General features: G+C 43.1%; 1 protein-coding gene across 8 annotated transcripts in view; it reads left to right on the top strand.

The window, feature by feature from the left end:
* The window catches only part of LOC106585083 (autism susceptibility gene 2 protein), a 385,999-nt gene that overhangs the window by 83,976 nt on the left and 286,844 nt on the right, over positions 1 to 15,179 (top strand). For all 8 annotated transcript variants that reach the window (XM_082968508.1, XM_014170870.3, XM_014170872.3 and 5 more), the window contains exon 2: positions 11,086 to 11,325. In XM_082968508.1, coding sequence (XP_082824634.1) covers positions 11,086 to 11,325 — 240 coding nt within the window. The remainder of the gene's footprint in view (positions 1 to 11,085; positions 11,326 to 15,179) is intronic.

Here is a 15,179-nt window from a genome sequence, read left to right as displayed (position 1 = left end):
CAGGGCTAGCTATTTAGACACCCAGCAGGTTTAGCACTCATCAAAGTCAGATTTACTATAAGAAAAATGTTATTACCTTTGTTGTCTTCGTCAGAATGCACTCCCAGGACTTCTACTTCAATAACAAATGTTGGTTTGGTCCAAAATAATCCATCGTTATATCCAAACAGCGGCGTTTTGTTCGTGCGTTCTAGACACTATCCTAAAGGCTAAATAAGGGTGACGAGCATGGCGCAATTCGTGACAAAAGAATTCTAAATATACCATTACCGTACTTCGAAGCATGTCAACCGCTGTTTAAAATCAATTTTTATGCCATTTTTCTCATAAAAAAGCGATAATATTCCGACCGGGAATCTGCGTTTAGATAAACAGACAAAGGAAAAGAAAGCATTCGGTCGAAGCGGGCACGCGCCTAAGCCCATAGTACTCTGAGTGGCCACTTGCCAAAAGCGATAAAGTGTTTCAGCCAGAGCCTGCCTCGATATCGTTCAACGTTTTCTGAGACCCTATGGAAGACGTAGGAAGTGTCACGTTATTGCACAGATCCTGAGTCTTCAATAAAAAGAGCCAAGATGAAACACTACTTCTCAGACAGGCCTCTTCCTGCTTGAAATCTTCTCAGGTTTTGGCCTGCCATAGGAGTTCTGTTATACTCACAGACACCATTCAAACAGTTTTAGAAACTTTAGGGTGTTTTCTATCCAAAGCCAATAATTATATGCATATTGTAGTTACTGGGCAGGAGTAGTAACCAGATTAAATCGGGTACGTTTTTTATCCAGCCGTGTCAATACTGCCCCCTAGCCCTAACAGGTTAAGGGCTATGATTGAACTGGCTCACATGAGGACCACCACAGGAAAGGAAGACCCAGAGTTATCTCTGCTGCAGAGGATAAGTTCATTAGAGTTACAGTGAGGGAAAAAGTATTTGATCCCCTGCTGATTTTGTACGTTTGCCCACTGACAAAGAAATGATCAGTCTATAATTTTAATGGTAGGTTTATTTGAACAGTAAGAGAGAGAATAACAACAAAAGAAATCCAGAAAAATGCATGTCAAAAATGTTATCAATTGATTTGCATTTTAATGAGGGAAATAAGTATTTGACCCCCTCTCAATCATAACTGCATCTCAGATTGCAGCCCAAATAAATGCTTCACGGAGTTCAAGGAACAGACACATCTCAACATCGTGTTCCCGAAGAGACTGTGTGAATCAGGCCTTCATGATTGAATTGCTGCAAAGAAACCACTACTAAAGGATACCAATAAGAAGAAGAGACTTGCTTGGGTCAAGAAACATGAGCAATGGACATTAGACCGGTAGAAATCTGTCCTTTGATCTGATGAGTCCAAATTTGAGATGTTTGGTTCTAACCGCCATGTCTTTGTGAGACAGAGTAGGTGAATGGATGATCTCCGCATGTGTGGTTCCCACATTGAAGCATGGAGGAGGAGATGTGATGGTGTGGGGGTGCTTTGCTGGTGGCACTGTCTGTGATTTATTTAGAATTCAAGGCACACTTAACCAGCATGGCTACCACAGCATTCTGCAGCGATACGCCATACCATCTGGTTTGTGCTTAGTGGGACTATCATTTGTTTTTCAACAAGACAATTACCCAAAAAACAGGGCTATTTGGGCTATTTGACCAAGAAGGAGAGTGATGGAGTGCGGCATCAGATGACCTGGCCCGACCTCAACCCAATTGAGATGGTTTGGGATTAGTTGGACCGCAGAGTGAAGGAAAAGCAGCCAAAAGGTGCTCAGCATATGTGGGAACTCCTTTAAGACTGTTGGAAAAGCATTCCAGGTGAAGCTGGTTGAGAGAATGCCAAGAGTGTGCAAAGCTGTCAACAAGACAAAGGGTGTCTAATTTGAAGAATCTAAAATATATTTTTATTTGTTTAATAACTTCAACTTTAATTTTTTATTTGATTTAACTAGGCAAGTCAGTTCAGAACAAATTCTTATTTACAATGATGGCCTACAGGTTTGTAGAATGAAGAAAATAGTAAAAATAAAGAAAAACCCTTGAATGAGTTGGTGTGTCCACATTTTTGACTGGTACTATATATATATATATATATATATATATATATATATATATATATATATATATATATATTTAAACTACACTGCAGTCAGCCAGTCAACTAGTCAGCCAGTTCTCTGTATTCCTTTCTGTCATTCACTCCTTCCTCCTCTTTCACTCAATGATGTTGCACATGCAGCCCCTGCTAGGCCTCTCTGGTTTCCTGGGAACTTGTCAGAGCAGATCCATTAAAGAGATTTAGAGTGGGGTTTATTGTTGTTTGCACCACCCCATTGTCACCATGTCCCCCATACTTCTCCCCTCGTTCTCCACGGGACCCAGCCAGGCCATATGGTGTCAGTCTGTCCAAGACCCTATCCAGCACTCACACCTCTCTAAATAAAAACAGGCAGGCACAGAGAGAAAGGAGAGGGAGAAAGGATTGGAGAAGACTGGAGAGCAGAGTGCCTATTTGCTTGGGTTTACAGATAACTACCTGAGAGAGAGAGAGAGAGAGAGAGAGAGAGAGAGAGAGAGAGAGAGAGAGAGAGACTGCTTAACTTCGTCTGTGGAGTAGGGATTAGTCTAGGGAGGAAGTAAATGAAAAGGAAAATTGCATGACATTTGTTAACAACAGAGAACATATCTGGTTAATTTGATCCTTTTGTTGGGCCAATTATGACATTGATCACTGTTGAAGTGTGTGTTTTTGTCTGCGGTCTGTTATGTTCAAAGACTGATTAGCTATTTGTCTCAATGCAGTCAGTGCTTTTTAGAAAGTGATATAGCCGGTGTGCCAGAGTAAAGTAAAGGGTATACTAACACTTAATTAAAGGTGTATGTGTGTGTGTGTGCGTGCCTTTATGCTTGGCTGTGTGCATGGCTGTGTCTGTGCTTGTGTGTGGACTGACAGCAGCATTTGATCAGGGGGTACTGCCTGCACAATGTTGTACTATAAATGCAGCAAGGCGGCGCTCAGCTAAGTCAATGCAATCTAAATCACACCACCAGGCCCAGTAATTTACCGGCTGCTAATGCCACAGCCTGAACGGCCGTGAAGAGAGCTAAATATTTTTGTGGGAAGCGGGTGGCGGAAGCAGCTGCAGGTGCTGGTAATTTACACCATAAAGAGAGAGAGAGATGACGGCTGCCTGTCAAAGGGAGGATGAGGACCACGCAGGATGACATGTTTAATGGAGGTGAGGCAGCTGGCGGAATAGATGCCTCTACACCTCACCCTGCTGGCAGATCAAGCAGTCCGCTCGAAAAATGTTTTTTAGACGTGTGTGTCTGTGTCTGTGTGTGTGTGACAGGAGTGTTTGAGTCTTTCTGTAGTTTTAGATTGTGTTTTTTTTATTTTTTTATGGAGTGGCAGGAATTTCACATTGTGTACTCTTTCTGACAGGCCCCAATGGTGGTCTGGGAGCCCAGATCCATTAATATAGTGAGAAGATGCTCAGCTGTAATGGGGAGAAGTTACCCGACCGTATGAATGTGGCACAGAAAGGTGGTGCTATCATTGAGTTGTGACAGCAAAACCATTGGGACCAAGCAGAAGTAGTCCCTAGTTCACTCCCAGGGGATTGTGAGAGAATGACTGACTGCCTACACACCCACACACACACACAAAGGACTTTGATCAGGGCTGTGATGTTGTTATAGTGGACATTGTAACCGAGACATGGATTTACTTCAGTAAACCGTCAGAGCATTGATAATGTATTGAAGCTGTCACAAACTCTCTCCCAATGGGATTAATTAAAACACAATTATGTCAAACAACAGATTACTGAAACACGAACAGCAGAAACAGGCAGCATCATTCTACAAAACCATTCAAATGCCATTAGAAACGACCGCAGGATAACTGTTATCTAAGTAGTGTGGTTCTGTAAGCACACCGTGGCTGGCATAGTGTATCTAATTGTTTAAAGATGCCCCTGTAACCTCTCTGTAGCCTCTAATGTAAAAGTGATCCCCAGCTGGGCTCTTTGTGTCTCCTAAATAATTACTGAGGATGGAAAGAGAAGTGCCGGCGAAATGTGATGATGTGCATTAGCCACCACCACCAGAAGGCCCCCTCTCTCTCGCTCTCTCATTCTATCTGCCATTCTCTTTCTCTCTCGCTTGCTCTGCCTTTCCCTCCTCCTCGCTGTCCTGTTCCCTCTGCCTTTCTCTCTCTCTCTCTCTCTCTCTCTCTTCCTCTCTCTCTTGTTCCCTCTGCCTTGTTTTCTCTCTCACGTTCTCCCTCTCTCTCTGCTGCTTGCCGCACCTCCCCTCTTTCGCCGTGTGATACCTTGTGGTTTTTGCATGGCCGGTGAAAAGCACTGCAGGAAATGACCAGACCACGGGATGCTGCTGACCCGCTGTACTACCCTCCCAATAGGGCCTGTCTGCAGTGTACTTCCACATCCCCTGCTCCATACTCAGATGCAGGCCATACCATACTTTCCCCCTGCCTGGGATGACTGTGTGGGTTTTATACAAGCCATTCCCCCCACCCTCCCCTCCCCTCCCTTCTAGTGCAATTTGGCAACAAAGCTCGCCGTTGCCACGGCAACGTGTTGGGGTCAGGCCAGTCTAGTGGTCTCTCCTGTTCCTATGTCTGCTTGTAAAGACTAGCGGATCCCTGTTCCCGTCCAGATCCAGTCCCTCTCTCTCTCTCTGTGTCTACCCTCCACTATCCTCTCTGTCTACCCTCCACTATCCTCTCTCTCTGTCCCTCCCTGTCTGGCTCGGGGTGTGTACATGTGACAAAACATTATCCTGGTAAACTGCTGCGGTTGAGTGTTTGTTCTCTGTGCAGCCCTGTGGCACGCTCAAGCTCTCCTGCAGAATCTGCTCCACATGCTCCTCATTTCCAGGCGTTCCCAGCTAAAGCTTTCCAGATGGTGTCATCATTTCTTGCTGTTTTGGTTTTTGGTCTACGTGTGTGTTTATGCTCCGCAGGTTGAAAGCTGGTTTAGTCTTGCAAGCGAAAATATTATTTAGGCCATCACGGAGGTTACAGTGCAACCAGCTATATCATTTACATTTTAGTCATTTAGCAGACGCTCTTATCCAGAGCGACTTACAGTAGTGAATGCATACATTTCATTTTTTTCCCCCGTACTGGTCCGCCGTGGGAATCAAACCCACAACCCTGGCGTTGCAAACACCATGCTCAACCAACTGAGCCACACAGGACTATATCAGGGATGGGCAACTTTGATGGGGTTGGGGGTCACAATTATGAGGGGCTGCTGTGGGTCTGTGTATCCACATCCATACCCACCCACACATGCAGTCAGAGTGAAATGTTGTATAATATAAATAAACTTGCAGGCCAGTTTATTAGGTACACCCATATAATACCGGGTCGGACCCCCCCTTTGCCTCCGGAACAGCCTGAATTCTTTGGGGCATTCTACAAGGTGTCAGAAACATTTCACAGGGATGTTGGTCCATGCTGACGCGATGGCATCATGCAGTTGCTGGACGGCGGTACATTCATGCTGCGAACAGCCCCTTCCTTCTCATTCCAAAGATGCTCTATTGTTTGAGGTCTGGGGACTGCACAGGCCACTCAAGTAAACTGAACTCGCTGTCATGTTCCAGGTAATGTTTTCCACTCTTCAACTGTCCAGTGTTGGTGATCGCGTGCCTACTGGAGCCGCTTCTTCTTGTTTTTAGCTGATAGGAGTGGAACCCGGTGTGGTCGTCTGATGCAATAGCCCATCCGTGACAAAGATCGACGAGTTGTGCGTTCGGAGATGCCGTTCTGCACACCACTCTTGTACCGTGCTGTTATTTGTCTGCTTGTGGCCCTCCTGTTATCTTGCACGATTCTTGCCGTTCTCCTTCGACATCTCTCATCAAAGAGCCGTTTTCGCCCCCACAGGCCTGCCGCTGACTGGATGTAAAAAAATGTTTTTTAAATGACACCATTCTCGGTAAACCCTAGACACTGTCATGTGTGAAAAGCCAAGGATGGCGGCCGTTTCTGAGGTACTGGATTCGGTGTGCCTGGCACCGATGGCATACACGCTCAAAGTTGCTTACGTCACTCGTTTTGCCCTTTCTAACGTTCAATTGAAAATGCCACGCCCACGTGACTCAAAATGTACAATCATAAACATAGTAGTCCTGGGCTACACAGTAGACCTAGTCTACTAGACAAACTTGGGTTACACATTCAACACATAACAAAACAAAGGACAGGATGACATTGTCATAGCCTAGGTCCTAAAGCAGGACTCCCTCAGTAGATCAGCGATCTCAGGCTCCAAAATTGAGCTAGATGATGTTTAATGATAGTGATGCCAGAAGATGAGGATGTAGTTGATGCCAGATGAAAGCGATACATTTGGGTTGCCGACTCTAATTTTATCCTCGGCCTCTCGATCTGTAGCCTGTGATGACAGATAATGGTGATGGAGCTGGCTGGCTGGCTGGCTGGCCCAGATGTCATTCTCAGCTCAGCCTCTCTGTATCCTGGAATTTGTACTTCTCCACAACCAATGTGTAGCTGCTGCTACAGTGCAAAAAAAGCCCACCACACGTCTGTCCAGAGCAGTAGTCATTCTCACTACAAGCTCAGTCTCTGCCGTTTTCATAATGCAGTCCGGTCTCATTGATCAAAAACCAGACGGTGCTGAGATGCGTCTTTTAAATGCAAATATTTACATTAGTCAGCTAACTAACTAGCTAGCTAGCTAGCCAAACCAGAAGTCAACATTCCATCAGTCAAGCAAAAAAACACTTGTAAAACATGTAAAACAAATTACATATACAGTCATTACATATACCAGTCAAAAGTTGGGATGGCAGGTAGCCTAGTGGTTAGAACTTTGGGCCAGTAACCGAAAGGTTGCTGGATAGAATCCCCGAGCTGACAAAGTAAAAATCTGTCGTTCTGCCCCTGAACAAGGCAGTTAACCCCGGTAGGCCATTATTGTAAATAAGGATTTTGTTCTTAACTAGCTTCCCTGGTTAAATAAATAAAAAATATAAATAAAAAGTTTGTACACACCTACTCCTTCCAGGGTTTTTCTTTATTTTTACTATTTAGAATAATAGTGAAGACATCAAAACTATGAAATCATGTCGTAACCAAAAAAGTGTTAAACAAAGTAGGCACCCTTTGCCATGATGAAAGCTTTGTACACAACACATTAAAACAATGTAAAGTAAAAGAATATCTAAAACAAATTGGCAACCACTCATCATAGGAGCATGTAGGAGCTATCCATTTTCGTGAACAGGGTGGTGTAATAAACTGTCCAGTGAGTGTATATATGTATATAAATGTATATACAGTTGAAGTCGGAAGTTTACATATACATTTAAACTCAGTTTTTCACAATTCCTGACATTTGATCCTAGTAAAAATTCCCTGTCTTAGATCAGTTAGGATCACCACTTTATTTTAATAATGTGAAATGTCAGAATAATAGTAGAGAGATTGATTTATTTCAGCTTTTTATTTCTTTCATCGCATTCCCAGTTGGTCTGTCACGCTCTGACCTAGGAGAGCTGTGTTTTCTCTGTTTAGTTAGGCCAGGGTGTGATAGGTGGGTGGGCATTCTATGTTTTTGTTTCTATGTTTTGGCCGGGTATGGTTTTCAATCAGAGGCAGCTGTCTATCATTGTCTCTGATTGGAAGCCAAACTTAGGCAGCCTGTTTTTCCCTGTGTTTTCGTGGGATCTTGTTTTTGTGCAGCTGTGTTTATTGCAGCTCCAGAACGTCACGTTTGTTTCGGTTTCACCTGTTTCTTGTTTTGTTCGGGTTCACTAAATAAATAATGTGGAACTACCGGCACGCTGCTCCTTGGCTGATTTATGACAGGGAATTCGAAGACAGCACTCGTGACATGGTCAGAAGTTTACATACACTCAATTAGTATTTAGTAGCATTGGCTTTAAAATGGTTTAACTTGGGTCAAACGTTTCGGGTAGCCTTCCATAAGCTTCCCACAATAAGTTAGGTGAATTTTGGCCCATTCCTCCTGACAGAGCTGGTGTAACTGAGTCAGGTTTGTAGGCCTCCTTGCTCGCACACGCTTTTTCAGTTCTGCCCACACATTTTCTGTAGGATTGAGGTCAGGGCGTTGTGATGGCCACTCCAATACCTTGACTTTGTTGTCCTTAAGCCGTTTTGCCACAACTTTGGAAGTATGCTTGGGGTCATTGTCCATTTGGAAGACCCTTTTGCGACCAAGATTTAACTTCCTGACTGACGTCTTGAGATGTTGCTTCAATATATCCACATAATTTTCCTCCGCCATGATGCCATCTATTTTGTGAAGTGCAACAGTCCCTCCTGCAGCAAAGCAGCCCCAGACCATGATGCTGCCACCCCCGTGCTTCATGGTTGGGATGGTGTTTATCGGCTTGCAAGCCACCCCCTTTTTCCTCCAAACATATTGATGGTCATTATGGCCAAACAGTTCTATATTTGTTTCATCAGACGAGAGGACATTTCTCCAAAAAGTACAATCTTTGTCACCATGTGCAGTTGCAAACCGTAGTCTGGCCTTTTTATGGCGGTTTTGGAGCAGTGGCTTCTTCCTTGCTGAGCGGCCTATCAGGTTATGTCGATATAGGACTCGTTTTACTGTGGCTATAGATACTTTTGTACCTGTTTCCTCCAGCATCTTCACAAGGTACTTTGCTGTTGTTCTGGGATTGATTTTCACTTTTCGCACCAAAGTACATTCATTTCTAGGAGACAGAACGCGTCTCCTTCCTGAGCGGTATGACTGCGTGATCCCATGGTGTTTATACTTGCGTACTATTGTTTGTACAGATGAATGTGGTACCTTCAGATGTTTGGAAATTGCTCACAAGGATGAACCAGACTTGTGGAGGTCTGCAATTTTTTTCTGAGGTCTTGGCTGATTTCTTTTGATTTTCCCATGATGTCAAACAAAGAGGCACTGAGTTTGAAGGTAGGCCTTGAAATACATCCAAAGATACACCTCCAATTGACTCAAATGATGTCAATTAGCCTATCAGAAGCTTCTAAAGCCATGACATCATTTTCTGGAATTTTCCAAGCTGTTTAAAGGCACAGTCAACTTAGTGTATGTAAACTTCTGACCCACTGGAATTGTGATACAGTGAATAATAAGTGAAATAATCTGTCTGTAAACAATTGTTGGAAAAATTACTTGCGTCATGCACAATGTAGATGTTCTATCCGACTTGCCAAAACTATAGTTTGTTAACAAGACATTTGTGGAGTGGTTGAAAAATGAGTTTTAATGACTCCAACCTAAGTGTATGTAAACTTCAGACTTCAACTATATATATATATATATATATATATATATATATATATATATATATATATATATATATATATATTTGGGGGGAAATCGATCCGCTGGCCTACAAAAGGGGCGTCCGCCAGTTGCCCATCTCTGAGTGATGTGTGAACGTTAGAATATTAATGTGTTGTGTGTGTTCCTCCTGCCATGAAACACACACACACACACACACACACACACACACACACACACACACACACACACACACACACACACACACACACATGGACCACCAGACACAATATCAGTGAGTGTAACTCTAATTGTTCCCACAGCTCAAACACCTAGTGTGTTTACTAGACATGCTTCTATTAATAATAACCCAGGAGGTGGGGTCTGCCATGCAAATTGAATAACTTTGAAATGCCAATCTCCTCTTTGAGATGATGAATATTGATAGGTGGCATGTGAAGGTTCAGAGCCCCTATAGAGGGAAAACACCTGGTAGCACTTTTCATGTCCTTTATTGTCAGTTTGTATCACCTTTTCCCGGTAAATCACTTCAAAGATGGCTCTCACGGTAATGAATTGCGTGACAAGTAGCCCAGTTTGGCTTTCTCCCTGGCCTCATGAGAAATGAATGTGATATCTTAGTGGGGTTGAAGAGGACTGTTCTGTTTGGCCGCGCGCAGGGCTGGATGTCAGTAATATTAAAGCCTCCTCTCAAAGTTGTGTCAGCTCAGCCCACGACCTCTTTCTTTTTGTCATCCTTTTAAAGCACCGATATGTAGCTCGGGGAGAAGAGAGACCAGACGAGACTCTCACCCCAGAGATTTTACGTCCATTCTGTGTGTTTGTGTTTCGATGTGCCTAACTAACACACAGGGCCTGGAGGAAAGCTTTGCTCACTCACCTTTGTAAATGTATCAGTGCTGTTGTGTTAGTGCTAATGTGATAGCCATCTGCTGCCCCGCCCCCCCCCCCCCCCCCAACCAATTATTTGATTATTCAGATGGAGCTGCTCCCTCTCCACAGTAATCCACACGGTAGGGGTGACTGTAATGTAGCCTAGCCTAGCAGAGCCATGTAGCAGAGAACAGATGTCGCAATCTAAACCAACAGCCCCGTGCAGGGCACCGTGTGCGGCTTCAAGCGGCAGTGTGTCAGTGTCACCACCTCCCGCCAGTCGGACTCTCCTCTGTTGTTATTTCAGACTTTGTTTGTTTACCAATAGCTATGTCATGATGTAACTGAAGCCATATCAATCCACCGGCTGCAACGTTGTCTCCGGGTCATTTCCAAGTCGCCCCCGCGAGAGAGGTTTCTCACCCTCAATGCTCTTCCTTTGTTTAATCAGTAATTATGGGTGTACACTACCCAGCCCTGCCCAGGGAGGACTCTACTGCTTGACGTCAAGATGAGGTAGCCTGGCCATGATGTAGCAGTAGCTAACTGTAACTGTCTGTCAACCTAACAAGGGGCCATTTTTACCAGACTGTACTGTTTTTTCAAGAAAAGGTTCCTAATCATTATAAGCTTATCAAAGAGAGCCATTATATGATTAGGGACTTGAAGGAGGTATTGAGCTTCTGCTGACTGGATAAAACATATCTTGAGAGTCTATGACTGACTTTGTTGCTGTACATAGTCTTTCTTTCTGCTTTGAATAATCCGACTCAGCAAAGGTGCAGCTGTGCACTTGACTGTTTGCTAACATCAACCCCCACATCCTATTTTTCCATACATGAATATCCTGCTAATATTCTCTCTTTTCTCTCTTTTCTTCTCCTCTTCTAGAAGAAGACTGGGGCCCTGAAGTCTCAGGAGCGGAAGGAGAAAGAGAAGGAGAAGGAGAGGTGGAGAGAGGAGAAGCAGCAGGAGACGGTGGTGAAGAGACAGAAGGAGGAGGAGGAGGAGAACGTCATGCCCACGTCTCTGGACCCCCTGGAGAACGGCTTCATCAACCACGCCCAGAGAGAGCAGGAGAGGATGAACGACAGACTGCTGAAGAAAACCTACTCCAAGAAGAACAAACAGGTCGGTTTTATTTTACTTTTAGTTAACGAGAATGTACCATTGAGGTCAGAAGACCTCTTTTAGGGAGGCCTGAGTGCCTTTGTGGTGTTCTATTGGAATGTAAAAAAAAATATATCTTTTTTTTTATTTCACCTTTATTTATGAAATGAAGCCACATCAGCTGGAGACTACATTACGTAAAGTTATGGAGGATAGACATAATTAAGGCTGAAGGCTATTTCCCATTGTGGTCCTGTTGCTGGTGTCGTTTCTCGTTCTGTATGTTCCCTGATTCACTCACCGTGTTGGAAGTTCCTTCACGCCCAGACTGACTGAGGCCAGTACTGGTGGCCAGGGGCAGCCTGTACTGCTAGGCTATTTGAGTCAGAGTCTGACACAGGGAGAAGATTAGGCAGGAAGCCATTAAAGCAAATAATGAGGCTGTGTAGTGAGAGCCTTCCTCATCTGACCCGAATACCTCCTTGATAAGATTTGTTAAGGAAGTTAATAGTGTTTATGGTGTACCAAAACTTAGTTACTTTTTCGATACTATAACATGAAAATTACAGTGGTGGAAAAAGTACCTAATTGTCATACTTGAGTAAAAGTAAACATACCTTCAGCCTTAATTATGTGTGTGTGACGCTAGCGTCCCATCTGGCCAACATCCAGTGAAATTGCAGGGCACCAAATTCAAAAACAGAAATACTCATTATAAAAATTCAGAAAACATACAAGTGTTATACATAGTTTTAAAGACTAATTTCTTGTGAATCCCACCACGGTGTCAGATTTCAAAAAGGCTTTACGGCGAAAGCATACCATGTGATTATTTGAGAACATCACCCAGCAGACAAATCATTACAAACAGAAACCAGCCAAGTAGAAGAGTTACACAAGTCAGAAATAGAGATAAGATTAATCACTTACCTTTGATGATCTTCATATGGTTGCACTCAGACATTCATTTACTCAATAAATATTCATTTTGTTCGATAAAGTCTCTCTTTATATCCAAAAACCTCAGTTTTGTTTGAGCGTTTTCTTCAGTAATCCACAGGCTCAAACGCAGTCACAACAGGGAGACAAAAAAATCCAAATTGTATCCGTAAAGTTCATAGAAACATGTCAAACGATGTTTATATTCAATCCAATATAAAATGTAAACAAGAAAGGCGCGCTCTCGGGATTGCGCATGAAAAAGCTCTGTGACACTTTAGGGTCCAGTCATTCAGACTGGTCTTACTCCCTCATTTTTCAGAATACAAGCCTGAAACAATTTCTAAAGACTGTTGACATCTAGTGGAAGGCATAGGAACTGCAATTTGAGTCCTAAGTCAATGGATACTGTAATGGCATTGAATAGAAAACTACAAAAATAAAGAAATCCCACTTCCTGGATGGATTTTTCTGAGACATTATTTTAACATTTCTGGAAACTTTAGAGTGTTTTCTATCCAAATATACCAATTATATACATATCTTAGCTTCTGGGCCTGAGTAGCAGGCATTTTAATTTGGGCACGCTTTTCATCCAAAATTCCGAATGCTGCCCCCTACCCTAGTGAAGTTAAGTAGTAAAGTATTTTTACTTAAGTACTTTACACCACTGGAAAATTGGTTCGGTACTAGAATTTGTTACTTTTGGTTCTTGTGTCAAATGTGTCTCACGTCGTACACTGACTGAGAGAATCAAGTCTGTCTAGTGATTTGTCGACTGGGCCAGTACTTTCTCAGCACATTTGGCGTTCCTGTTCAACATTTAGCCTACATGCTCTGTCGCAGTCGCCCATAGAAACTGCTGGTTCTGCGTCGCAGTCAGCACCACATTGTTGAGATTACACATGGAAAACTCATGCTATATTTGAGCAATATGATTGGTTGTTCATTCAAGCACTGTTCATTCAAGGGAGTTGATGCGTTCACATGGCACACACGAGCTGTCCAGACAACAAAAATAAGCACTCATCAATCCACTCGCTGAGTTTATTTATTTTAGAGAAAGTGATTTACAAAAGTAAACTTTCAATAGTGAACATAGTAGCAAACTAGCGATAGGCTACTGTTGATAGTATACAAAAAGACAGTTCTACAAAAAGCATTCTAGCATTTGTCTTGACTACTGTAGCTAGATCAAAAGTCTCTCTTAAAGTCTCTCTTAAAGTCTCTCTTATTTTAACATTGATGTAATTTGACCCAATATTATGGCCAGAATGCGTCTCATTTTAACATTGATGTAATTTGACCCAATATTATGTGCCAGAATGAGCACATTTGCCCTGAGATGTGTGTGTGTGTGTGTGTGTGTGTGTGTGTGTGTGTGTGTGTGTGTGTGTGTGTGTGTGTGTGTGTGTGTGTGTGTGTGTGTGTGAGTGTGTGTATATATTGAAATGTAAAGTTATGTTGTATGCTCTGAGTCTCACATGGTTTTCCAGAAGGATTTTAGGCTAATGTCAAGTGCCTACCACTCCATCTGCTACAGTGAGTCAGCCTACCATTACATCTGTGCTTGAACTTAACACAAAGTACAACAAAAACTAAAAAGATGCCCAAAGGTTATTCTGTGTTTGGCTAATATGCGTTTCGGTATTGAGTATCATGATAAGAAATCTGGCATCGGTATTGAAATCAAAATTCTGGTATCGTGACATCACTAGAAGTTAACATGCTCTACACATATCTAGACGATGGCATGGACTGGAGAACCCTTATGTAGCCTGTAGAGAATGCAGTGGCAGAATCTCTCTCTCTCTCTTCTCCTCCTCCTCTCCCTTTCCTCCAGCCGTGTTATCAGAGTCTCCTAAAACAGCTCCAAAGCATCTCTGGAATCCAATGCATATAAAACACAGCATTCCAGATGGGAATGGGGTTTGATGAGAGCCTTTGTGTTTTATCTCCTACTGAAAATGTCCTTGGCACCATTGTAAACTGAGGCTATTATAGCCCATGTGGCTGTTTATCATGCTCGCTTCTCCCCACTGGCAACTTAGTTTGTTTCCTCCTCGATAACACACACACACACACACACACACAACTTTCATACCATGGTAATTGTAGTGGGGAAGGAAGCCTCAACAAAGCAGCCATCTGGATATAAAAGATGGTGTTTATGTACGTGTGTGTAGGTTTCCATATAGCTGCTTTGATATCACAGAGGAGAGAGCGAGAGTCATTATAAAAGCCTCCAAAGCCCCTCTAATCATGCTGCTTATTGAGGGAACTTGAATAGAGCGCTAGCTGCTTGATGTTGGAGGGTAAAATACAGCTAACAGATTTTTCCCAGTAACACCCTGGGGTCAGAGGAGGATGAGTCTTTGTCGTAAATGCCACCCTATTCCCTTTATAGTGCATATGGTCAAAAGTAGTTCACTATAAAGTAAAAGGCACACTAAGTCCAAATTCACATGGGCCAAACACTGACATCAAACCCAGTGAATCTCTTACATACAGACATGATAGTTAGAGCCTTGCTCTTAGGACACATCTCAAAAAGCACCCTATTCCCTTTATAGTGCATATGGTCAAAAGTAGTTCACTATAAAGGGAATAGGGTGCTTTTTGAGATGTGTCCTAAGAGCAAGGCTCTAACTATCATGTCTGTATGTAAGAGATTCACTGGGTTTGATGTCAGTGTTTGGCCCATGTGAATTTGGACTTAGTGTGCCTTTTACTGCCCCCTCACTGAACCAGCCTATATATTAGAAGGACTGCACTTAACGGAGACTTTTTACTCAACTGCACCAATTACCCTAGGACCTCGTGTCCTTCCTCCTCTTTACTTCTGGTTTGCCTGACTAGCTCTCACGTCTCTCAGTCAGTGAAGAGATGTCCCCGGTGTGCTCTTATCCTCTTCCTGATCTTCCCTGGCTGGTAAC

Source organism: Salmo salar, chromosome 24 (genome assembly GCF_965601325.2).
Source record: "Salmo salar chromosome 24, fSalSal1, whole genome shotgun sequence".
Classification (NCBI taxonomy): Eukaryota; Metazoa; Chordata; class Actinopteri; order Salmoniformes; family Salmonidae; genus Salmo; species Salmo salar.
This window is presented reverse-complemented; position numbering and strand designations above follow the sequence as displayed.